An 11,629-nucleotide genomic window follows, 5' to 3' on the forward strand; every position below is an offset into this window, starting at 1 on the left:
CCAGACATTGTGCTGAACACTGTACACACAGCCAGGTAAAGCCCCCAACAGTCCTGCAACAGTTTCCTCTACTTGGACCCTGGAGCCTGCCTGTCTGGGTTCAAATCCCAGCTGTGCCATCTGTGAGCTACGTTGGGGGAAGTTACTCAACTTGTTGGTAAGATGTGAGTAATAACAGGAGTGACTGAGTGCCGTTACGAGGCGTGCATGAGCTGCTGGCACTGAGCTCAGAACGGTGCATGGCACTCGGTGACTCACTGGCCATCAGCTGCTCCTGTCACCGTGGCCACCCCAGATCTCACGGCCGGGTGGCCCAGGCAAAATGCAAACCTGGGTCTCGCCCCTTGTCTCACGGGGCAGAATGAGAAGGGCACGTGAAGACAAAATCCATCCTCAGCATTTCAGCAGGAATTACAAGTTCCTCTGTGGCTTTTCTCAAATACTGAAATGTTGATGACCCCAACCAACAGCCAGTTCGGTGGAAAACCCTGTATGTGTGTCGGCTCCCTGCACGAGGACAACTCCCACCAGAGGCGGGTCTCCCAGGCAGTCAGAAGGTCCTCGGGGCTGCGCCTGGGACAGCGAGACACCACCTCCCAGGGCTTCCCCCACATGGCCCGTTCTGCCCAACGGACAGCCCTTAAACATGGGCTGCGGTGAGCACCAACCAACACAGAGGAGACACGATTCCCCAGTACGATGGACTCTCCAGGTCTCCAGGTCCGGAGGGCCTCCCATGGGCCTCATTTCTCGTTCCCTGGCACTGCTCTGGTGCGACTACCTCAGGTCTCTGCGACGGCATCCTAACCGGCTCACTGCCCTCATCTCCCCTCTCCAAACCCACTTCTGACACCCATGCAGATTACTCCAAGAGCCCAGCAATCTAGCTTGGTCATCTGCCCCACACTCCATGGGACGGCAGCCTCCCCCGACCACAGGACACAGAGGCCACAAGGGCTTCCTCAGCCCTGCCCCTACAGCGTGAACACCCACCTGCCAACTCCTACTCGGGCGTCGAGACCCAGTGCAAACACCCTGTCCGTGAGGCCACGCCATGTCCCAGCACTCTTCACCCACGTGGGGTGACGCCCAAAGGGTCAGGGTCTACCATGTTCATGAGCCAGAAAAAGAGAAGATCACAGCCACGACGGGGCCACCAAGGGGACGCACGGAGGGACTGGCACATCTCAGGGAAAGCAAGGGAAGGGGCATGGAGTTTGACTCGGGCCTCTTTCTCAACAGGATGCCATGCTGCTCATAACAAAGGAGCCTGGCACCTTCCACCTAAAGAGGGATATCTGGGTTTCCGCGATGTGTCGAAGGCAATGCGACTGTGTTGGTAAAAGGAGGAGGAACACTGTAGCGCCCGGCAATACGAAGTGGAGGGCAGATGAGAAACTGGCTCCAGCCCCGCGTCTGATAAATAACTTCAGGTTCCAGATTCTCTTTTGAATGTTTCAAAATGAGCCTGGAAACAATCTTGAAGGGTCTGGCCCAGTACCAATGAAAAAAAAGTAATTTTTCCCTGGTTAGGTTTTGAAATCTGTTCCAGCCCAGCAACAGACACTGAGAAAGAAAAAAGCAGCAGCTTTCCTGCTCCTCAGAAAATGGAATTCTGTGGAAACCCACATTCCTCTAGAGAACACAGTCCATTCTTACTTTTTATCTTTATAAATTGCTATCTCAAAACCAGCATTTTCATATATCTTACTAAAAAAAGTACATGAATTTTAATCACAATCCTTTTCAAAGGCTGAGCCACAACGATTCTCCCCGGACAGTCTAAGTGGGAGGTGGGCGGCCAGTCCCTGGGAAGGAGCCCACGCCTCACACTTCTCGGAGGTGGTGGCTGAGGGGCTCTGCCGTCTCTGATACTCAAGCATCCTCTTTTTTTTTAAGCTTTTGAAAATTTAATTCTTTTTTAATTGAAGCATAGTTAATAGACAATATTATATCAGTTTCAGGTATGTAACGTAGTAATTTGACAATTACGTACATTACAAAATCAAGCATCCTCTTTTAAAAAGCAGACACCTTGAGAGAGAAGCCTTAAAGGCATCTTCAGCTGACACCTCCTTGAGCTTTGATGATTTAAGAGAAACGAGCAGCTAAGGGCCGTGTACTAGCAGAGAGGCTACAGACAAAACACAGGGGAGCAAGGGCTCGTGGGCAGAAGAGGGGGCAAGGAGACACCAGGAACAGGGCCTGTGAGGGACCCCACCTCCGGGAAGCCACCTGAGCTGGGAGCAAAGGGCTAGGCCAAGGCTGCTGGACCTGCCCTTCCCTGCAGGAAACATGGAGACCATGAAAATGCTTTCTGTTTCAGACAGGGAGGGAGTGCACAGCTCAGAGCGACCGCAGGGCTGCATTCCTCAGGCTCCGTATCAGCTCTGCCATTGGGCAATAAGAGGCAGCCAGGGTTTTATGAGCTCAGGGTAAATAAAACTCCCGTAGCAGCCACAGCAGCAGCCCGCTGGACGGCCCCACACCGCCTCTGCCCGCGGTGGTGTCCACATGCCGCGCAACTCTGTGCTGGTTTTCAAAGTAAAAGTAGGACACAGGTATGACTAAATATGAAGCTTTAGGAACCGGGTTTGGGCAGATTTCCAGAGGTCTGGGGGACAGGGGCCCTGGTACCAGTCTTTCACTGGGTTTACAGGCGTAGTCCGGGGAGTATGTTGATTTGTGCGTCTCTTAAGGCAGAGAGTGCCAGATGGTTCTCCTCCATCGCTCTGTTATTCGGCCCCCTTGGGTGAAAAGCTGGGGCTCTGCAAGTCCTGACCTGCTGTCCAGTAGTGGGCAATCACTAAAATTCGCTCTCCTACAAATGCTCCTAAGGATGCCGAGCGAACAGGGTGTCTCCAGAAGCTCCCCTCTGAGTACCGCTGGAGGAACCCTCCCGTGCGGTGTGTGCCAGCGACTACATGACGGGCACAGAGGACAGAAACCGGCACAAAACCCCTGCTCTGGAGCACAGAAACCCCGGATGCCAAGAAGACGCGTGGCTGTCAGCCGCAGGGTCCCTGGAGGGCAAAGGGCTCAAATGTCGCTGGTCCCTCCCACGCAGTGCAGCTCCTTCTAGTCCGCTCAGAGAACCATCACCCCCAGCCTTCCCTGCAGAGCCACGGGACCCGGAGGAGGGCCACAGTCCTGGGCCACAGAGGCCCAGCGCATCAGGAGGATGGGCCAGAGGGCCGGCTCTGCCCTGGCCTGCCGGCCCCATCAGGCCCTCAGCAGGTGGCAGTGCAGCATGCCTTTCAGCAGGACCCAGGAGGCTGCTTCCCCATCGGCCTGAGAACCACAGTTCTGCAGGAGAGGCTGCCCTTTGAACAACAGAAAGGAAGGGAAGCCAGCCCAGCGTGTTACCTCCACGACAGGAAGTGTGTCAGGGCTGCGTGCACTGCAAAGCCTAAAGGCCTGGCTCGCTTCTGAGCTACAGGGCGGGCTCGCTGGGCAGCAGGACGCAACACACCAGCTGCCAAGCTCTGTCTGCCTCTAGTGCTCCCCCTCTGGGGGAGGCTCCCGAGCAGGGGCACACATCCCCAGGAGCTTATCGCCCACCCTGCTAACTCCCCATCTGCAAGTGACCAAACACCTTAAATCTATGCATGGCACAAACGGGTAAATGTACAACATATGGACCTGTACATAACAACTAAGAACACAGTCAGCCTAACTTCCTATCAGATTAAGTGGATTGAGATGGAAATATGAAGCAAGTGTCACCTAATGGCTGGGTTTAAACCAATAAATGTCAGTCATGTTTCTGAGGGAGGTTCCAGCATGGGGCTGTTTCCTCACGTCATGTGGTGACACGGCAGGCTGATCTCAGAGGGCCTCTCCAACTCTGACTCAGGGATGATAATCCTTGGAACAAAAACACCAAGTGACTTCCTCCAGGTCACAGAGCCATTTCGTGATGGTGCTCTAATCACACTGCAGGACAGGACGTGACAAGCTCCAAGGCCAGAGGCAATGCTTGAGCCCCGCCAGCTGCCCCTTGGGGTCTTGCTCTGCAAAGTCCATGAGCTGATCACCGGCTGGTGGCACCACATTGCAAAAGGCAGGCCTTCTCCATGCACAGCAGCCCCTGGACATCGCAGGCTGGAGGAGATGAAAACTGGGCTTGCTGCCTAGAAGTAATCCCTATGATCCAAGATCCACGTCTCTCACAACCCCGGCATGCCCACCTCCAGTCTATGCCACGCCCGAGGGGCTGCGTGGGGAGAGCCCGCACTTCCCAGCAGGGCCTGCCCTGGAACGCAGCGGAGAGAAGCCCAGGTCTGCTCCTGACTCTCCGTCGTCTCCACAGACGCCAGCCCTCCCACACAGTCAATCTGAGAAAGTCAAGCCCGTGGCCAAGCATGCAAACTCATTAGGAGATGCTGGTTCCCATGTGACCAGGCACACATCCTGCTGACCCAGAGGAACTAAATCTGAGCCGCCACAATCCCACCAAAACCGAATGGGCTTCCCAGCCATCCTCCCAGGACTCTGCTCAATGATCCATCACACAGGTCTCTCCAATCCTGCAAGGCCACAGAAACCACTGGACAAACAGATTTCTGGCTCTGGATTGTATCCAAATACAGGATCCTCCCTGCTCTCCATTTACCATGGAGATGCCAGACCTCCATCAGAATCAAAAACTCGCAGATGTTTAATATTTACTCTCAGTGCTGAATACCAAAGACAAATACAGTGTCTCGCCAAAGTCGTTTTTCAAACTATGCTGCTAACCTATTTTTAAAGTTTTAACACTGTAGTTTCTTAAATGAATGGGAAAATTTCACTGCTGTATCTGCAGAAAAGCATGCACACAATGTGGCAGGTGCTAAAAATACCTGCTAAATGAATAAAGGACACTGTGAATCTCCCTTCAACCACGTGGCAAGAGCAGACCACACCCACCCTAAGAGAACATGAGCACCTGCGCCATGCATTTGCTCGCGGTGGTGTCCACCAGCACACGCAAGCCTCCCCGCGGGCCTGCCCAGCCCCCAACCACTAGCGGCGCAGACACCCCCAGCAGCCTGGGCCACAGCAGGGCACGGCACACGGCTAGGCATGTCTCAGGGGGCAGCGCCTCCTGATCTCTGTGGATTCGGGCTTCCAGAGCTGCCTGTGAGCCCCCTGCCTCCTCTGGCCCCCGCCCCCAGGGCCAGGCACACAAGCACCCATGTGCCCCACCCTGAGTTCAAGCAGGTGTTCAGCACTGGGAATGTCAGTGGGACCATCATTACGCCCTGGGTCTGCACGCCACGCAGCATTCACTGTGAGGGCAACAGAATCCAGCTGACGCCTGGGCCAGACGGGATGCGGGTGAACACCCACTCGTGTTCTGAAGACCCCACTGCACCAGCCTCCCAGTAAACTGAAAGCCCCTCCCCACACTCTGTCCCCCAGCCGAGTCATTTCTGCGGTGACAGGTTCCTTCCCTTCTCCACAGGGACACTGCCTGTATTGGCTCTGACCTGAGACAGGAGGGCTGTAGCCCAGGTGCTGACGGGCAAAGGCCCTGGGCGAGGGCACCTGTCCAGCCCCTGGAAGCTCACCAGGGTAGCACATGTTCTTGCATCTCAGCCCTGAATGCATCTGACCCCTTCCTCTGTTTCTCAAGACACAGTTACCTCCACACGGGAAGGAAATTGGCAACATGTTCCAAGCAACCCCAGCAGAACAAGAAAACCGGGGAATTCAGCAGAGGTGGCCATCAGGAAGGCTTCAGAAAAGAGACCCCAGCCCCCAGCCAGCTCAGACCACCGCACGCCGCTCAGAAACAGTAGGGTTTGAGGAGCAGCAGACCACAGCTTCAACCTTGTGCTTCCTACTTCTAAACCTGTCTGCCTGTGCACAACACGTAAATACTTAAACCCTTAATACATGGACAAGACAATGCCCCACATGAATGAAAATACTGGACAGGACCCAACCATCAGTTTGGGAGAAAAACACTATTGTCAACCCTGCTTTAGACGCTGTACTGATTCCTGAAGCCCTGGCCCCTGGGGCTCCCCTTCCATGGGCTGTGCCCCTTCACTGCTGCCAGCAGGCCCTCCTGGAGTCCCCCACGCAGCCAGCCCCCACCGTGGCCGCTGCTGTGCCACTTCCTCTCCACCGAGCACTGCCCTCCCCACTCCTCCTGCCAATACTGACTGGCCCTTCACCTCCCAGTTAAATGTCACTTTCTCAGTCCCTCCTGGGCCCCTCCCACTAGACGAGGGCCCTCTCACATGCACATCACACCTCTTTCCCATCAAAGGTCACAGCGTTCCCAGTGTGTTTTGTTATTACTGTCCATCCACGAGGCTGGGGCCTGCTCACTGTGTGTTCTGCACCCCAGGGCCTCAGGGCCCAGAATGAGCAAGTGAATGGCAGTGCCAAGGCCTCCCCAGAACACGGAGTCAGGGCTATAACCCAGGGCCACACCCTGCCCACCACCTGCTTTTACACACTTATGAGCCAAGAGTGCTTCTACTTTTTTAAGATGTTGAAAATAAAAGAGCAATATTTTGTAACATGTGAAAATCACATTAAATTCCAATTTTATAGCCCATGAACAAAAATGATAGGAACACAGCTAAACTCATTTTATGGCTGTTTATATACAACAGCAGAGAAGAGCAGTCGCAGAGACAGTGTGGTCACAGACCTAAAGTTCACTATATGGCCTTTACATAAAACATTTACCCGCCGCTGTAACTGTGGCCTGAACACAGGAGGCCTGGAAACAGGACACAGCACGACCTGGGGGAGTCCTCCTCTCCTCTGGAGCCCTGATGCCTGTGTGTTCCGTGGGCATTCACCAAATGGCAGCCGCCCGCATGACATGGGGTGAGAATGCAATTTCATCCATTTGGGAATTCTGGCTGACCACTCCTAAAGAGCTGGAGCTCACCCCAAAACCAATGCCAACAGGTGACCACCGTCCACGTTTTCATTCAACACACATCAACCTGGGCACCTGCTCTGTACAGGCAATGTTCTGGGAGGTGAGGGCACAGATAGCAGTCCTCAGGGGGCCTCCTGAGCAGGGACATTCTGAGGGCTGTGTGACAGCAGTGGGAACAGAAAGCCTCTGTGATATCATACGTATGATGTCCTACCTGCAAAGAACTTAACTGGGAAGGCATAAGTAACCCATGAAAAGTCAGGTGTCAATAAAAGATTTAACAATACTTGAGGCCCCTGAGCGGATGCCCCAGGGTAGGGTGACCAAGCAGACCGCTGTGGCCAAGGCGGCTGGTGTGTCCACATCTATCTGCACTCAATGCTATGACCACCCAAGCTAACAAATGTCTGTCACGCTGAGAGCACTTTCAACACGACAATGTGCAGCCTTCCCACAAGTGTCAGGTGAGGATAGGGACGCATGGCTGTTCAGTCATGTGTGACTTGGAAACCAATACACATATCCGTTTGAGCACCAAATGCCTCCAAGATGGGGACCAAAGGGAGGCGGAGTGCGTCTGCTGACGTCTGACGATGCTCCTGGGTCCGGAGGCTGCAGAGCTCCGGTGGAGCGGGGTCTCTCAGGCTGCACCCCAGCCAGCCACATGCTCTCCTGCCCTAAGGCCAGGTCATGCCAGAACTGTCTCCTCACCTCAGGTCCCAGGAAAGCCGGCGAGAAGCCTTCAGCACCCCTCCCTGCCCCCACCCCACGGAAGCTTCACTCTGCTGACTGTTGTAGCAGTTTCCAAACAAGCTTAGTAAAAACAGGCGTTACGCATCCTGGTGAAGGATCAGTCCGGAACATGTGCCTGGCACGTTCTTACTGTGAGAAAAGGGCAGAAACCAAATGCAATTCTGGCATCTTGACCACTCCCTGTTCCCAAGTCTTGCCCCACCGCAGGCCTGAGTCCAGCTGCATGACCTCAGGCACCTCACGTCCCCTCTCTGGACCCCATTCCCCCACCTGTAAAATAAGGTTCCCTGGACCAGATCCCTGAGCTCAAGGATGAGTTTACCAAGAAATTCCAGCACAGCTTTCACGAAGACTCAGAGCAGTGAAACACTTTGGAAAAGCCAACAAAACACAGCATCTCTAGAAAGGACAGAAAGATGCTTTAAAACAAGAAACATACAAAAACACAACAAGCAAATCGCTGATTTTTCTTTTCTTTTTAACTCATGAGTCAAAAGAAATGGTATCTGTAAAATCATATACAATTAGCTGACATCTGTGACCTACATTTCTCCTCGGAAATCAGGGTCTCCCCTACGGACAAGGGGCCCCAAGGCATGGCATTAAAGATTATGAGAATCAGTTCTTGGGTCTGAAAGGTGAAAAGGTAGATTGCAAATTTCCACTGATGCCACCATAAAATTTTTATTACCACAGCTCAAAAGTAATCACTGTACACTAAAATGCAACTTTCTCCAAACACACCCCTCCTCTGAGACCTACATCTTGACTGCCCGCCCTCATGGATGGCTCTGCCTATTTCCATTTCCACTGTGTTTATAAAACAGACACGGGACCTCGGGAATTCTGTTTCATTCTGTGAGTAATTCAACGTTACACATCAAAATATCCCTGCATAATCAGGAACGTGAAAATCACTTTCCTCCTTTTATTTTTTTTAAGAAATACTCTGAACATATAAAAAAAGATGGATAGGACAATATAATACACACTGGTGTACCGCCTAGTCCTGAAGGTGAAACTGCAGAGGCACTGGAAGCCCCTGGGCACCCCTTCCTACTTACAGTTCCCTTTCTTCCCAAGTGGTACTCACCGTCCGGAGTCCCGGCTCATCACCCCCATGCGCCTCCCTCTCACCGCCCAGCACACACATTCACACGGTCTTAATCGCTGCATAAAGGGCATCGTTCTGTAGCCATCACCCTGAACTGTTTTCTTGCTCGGTCGAGTGAGTCATCCATGCTGACAACCTGGAGTTCTCATTCTGCTGTTCCCTGCTGCATAACATCCCATCACATGAATATACCACACATCTGGCCAAAGACACTACTTGTTTCCTACAGCTCCATGTAGGCCTACTCTGTGCCAGCCGTTTTCCATAGCAGTTCCCAGAATCATTACAACCACCTAATGAAGAAGGAAAGAGTCCCTCCCACTGGACCAAGAGGAAACCAGGACAGAGACCACCATACGTGAGGGCAGACTCAGGCTGCAAGCTCAAGTCCACTGAGCTCTAAAGCCACACTCCTAACACTGCACCTTGCAGCCCCACTTACATAGATGCCAGCATCATGCAAAAATTTTTAAATGAAAAAACAAATAGAAGCTCCAAGGTCATCTGAAAATCTGAAAAAGGATGCCCATGTGCAACGTGAGGACAAGCCTTTGCTTGGCCCAAGTCCCTGTGAACACGTGCGGTCATTCCCCAGTTTATACAAAGGCTTTCTAAGTGAGCCTGAGCTGAACTGATTTCTTTTGGAGAAATGGGCTGTCGGCCTGTTAGGGGCAGATGGAGGAGCCTGAAGGAACCCAGCAGTCAGCCTCTGCTTGAAATGGCAAGAGCCGAGTTGACAAAGCTCTGAGAATGACCTCGGAGAGCAACTCCAGCTGCTGCCAGCAGTCCAGGGAACAGTGCTGTGCTCATAGGCCAAGGGAGCTAGGCACAACCCACCCCGCTCTCCACTTGGCCAGCTCTGGGAAGAGCTCTCATCCGTCCCAGCCCAGCCCTGTTGCTCTGGAGAAAGCCCAGCTTGCAGTGCGGAAGAGAAGTGAGAGAGAAAGGGTGGAGGTTCACAGGAACCAGGCCAGAGTAAGGCCAGGAAAGGGGCACCCGGCTCTAGGCCAGGGCCTGAGCCCCAGCTGCTGGAAGCAGGAGGGCCCCTAGGAGATGATGGGACCCCCTGGGGCAGGGGAGGCCTCCCAGCACCAGGATGCCTGACTCCAGCCGCGTGCTTCTACACTATGTCTCCCACAGCGTTTCTCTGCTAGAAAATCAAGGAAGCCTTTAGGGGGCGAGGCGGAACTGTTGAAGCAACCCGATCCCACCCTGCCAGCCAAGATAAGGAGCAGAAAAGGCTGCCATGCACTGGCCATGTGGTCTCAGCTGGAGTGTCCCTGCCCACCCTGGAGGGGGCTGTAGTGGATTATCTCCAAGGGCCTGACCCCTCTCTCTGAGTCTATGAAGCTGACTGCAATTCACATTCACCAAGCATTTTGGACTATAATTCATTAATGCCCACACCCCCATGAGGCAGGTACTTATCGCCATTTCGCAGAAAACGCTGCTGAAACATCAAAATAACTGAGGTGGAGAAACTACAGGCACGGTGCCCAGGAGGGCTGCACAGAACATCCGTGGCATGGGGGAAGCAAAAAGAGAATCCGGGGGCGGGCGCAGGGCGGTTTGTGTCAGGGGACTGAGGAAACCCCCAGCCACTCTGGCCTAGGCCCAGGTCTTTGGGGCATGAGATGGGAACACGAGGGCACAGTGTGAGAAAGACATGGGGAATAGCGGCACAACAGAGCCTTGAGAACGTTGGCAGGACAGGAAGGGGGTCGGGGCTGAGCTAGGACCACGAAAAGCTGAGCACCCATCTGCAGGACTGGCCCGCCTGGAGCACCCACCCCGCCCGGAGAACCAGCCTGCCTGGAGCACCGATCCCGCCGGGAGCACCCTCCTGCCCCTCCACCCCCCGCCTGGAGCACCCGCCCCGCCCGGGGGACCAGCCCCACCTGGAACACCGCAGCTCCGCCCCGAGCACCCGGTCCCACCTTGAGCACCGTGACGGAGCCCGCGCTGTGCACCTGGAAGTGCGCGGGCGGCTCGGTGCCGGCCGCCTCGTCGGGGCCCTGGTAGCTGAAGCAGGCGTCCGCGATGTCCAGGTGGCCGAGCGGCAGCGCGTCCTGCGGGCTCTTGAAGTAGTAGAGGTAACAGCGGCGAGCATCGAACACGAACCAGCGGCTGCGGTAGCCGCGCAGCGGACCCTTGCCCGACAGCTTCTGCAGGTAGCCGCAGAGCCGCGCCGGCCCGCGCGCCGCCCCCGGCCCCAGCCCCTCGCCGCCCGCCTCCCGCGGCTCCGGCCCCGGCCCCTGCATCGCCAGCCAGAGCCTCCGCCGGGCCCGGCCCCGCTCAGCTCCGCCCCGCCGCCCGGGGCCCGGCGCCCGGCGCCCCGCCGCCCTCTCCGCCCCCGCCCTGCACGGCCCGCGGCGCGCAAAGCCGCCTGGGACTTGTATGCCCGCTACGCCCCCGGGAACGCCCGCCCCGCCCGCGACGCCCCCGCCCCGCCCCGCAGCCCCGTTCCCGCCGCGGAAGCCCCGCCCCGACCGCGGAAGCCCCGCCTCCTGCGCCTCGCCGCAGCCCGGTTGGACGTGGGCTCGGAGCCCGGCACCGCCCAGTTTTCTGGCTGTCGTAAGACCTTTCCTTTTGGGTGTCACCACGCAGGTCTGGGCTAGCAGTGCAAACGGCGCCCGCAGCCGGCGGAGAGGGGCCGTGAGGCGCGCCGGGCCGGGGTTCCCGTGACCTCAGCCACGTTTGCTGGGATCCGCTTACCCTCCCAGGAACCCCTCCTTCCCTGGGTCCCCCGGGAGCCCCTGTACCCCCGGTCCCCCGGGAGTACTCCTGCCCCCCCCCCGGGAGCCCCTGTACACCCCGGGCCCCCGTGAGCACCTGTGCGCCCCGGGAGTCCCCGCCTCGCAGCCTGCGGC

The 11,629-nt window shown here is 55.8% G+C and overlaps 1 protein-coding gene across 3 annotated transcripts in view; it reads right to left on the minus strand.

Moving 5' to 3' along the window:
- The window catches only part of TBC1D2B (TBC1 domain family member 2B), a 55,117-nt gene extending 43,766 nt beyond the window's left edge, over window positions 1-11,351 (minus strand). For 2 of the 3 annotated variants that reach the window (XM_036916055.2, XM_036916050.2), the window contains exon 1: window positions 10,697-11,351. In XM_036916055.2, the coding sequence (XP_036771950.2) occupies window positions 10,697-11,020 (324 nt within the window). In that variant the 5' untranslated portion in view covers window positions 11,021-11,351. The remainder of the gene's footprint in view (window positions 1-10,696) is intronic. The other variant, XM_036916049.2, reaches the window with a different exon arrangement.
- Between the last annotated feature and the right edge of the window lie 278 nt (window positions 11,352-11,629).

This window comes from Manis pentadactyla, chromosome 18 (genome assembly GCF_030020395.1).
Source record: "Manis pentadactyla isolate mManPen7 chromosome 18, mManPen7.hap1, whole genome shotgun sequence".
NCBI lineage: Eukaryota > Metazoa > Chordata > Mammalia > Pholidota > Manidae > Manis > Manis pentadactyla.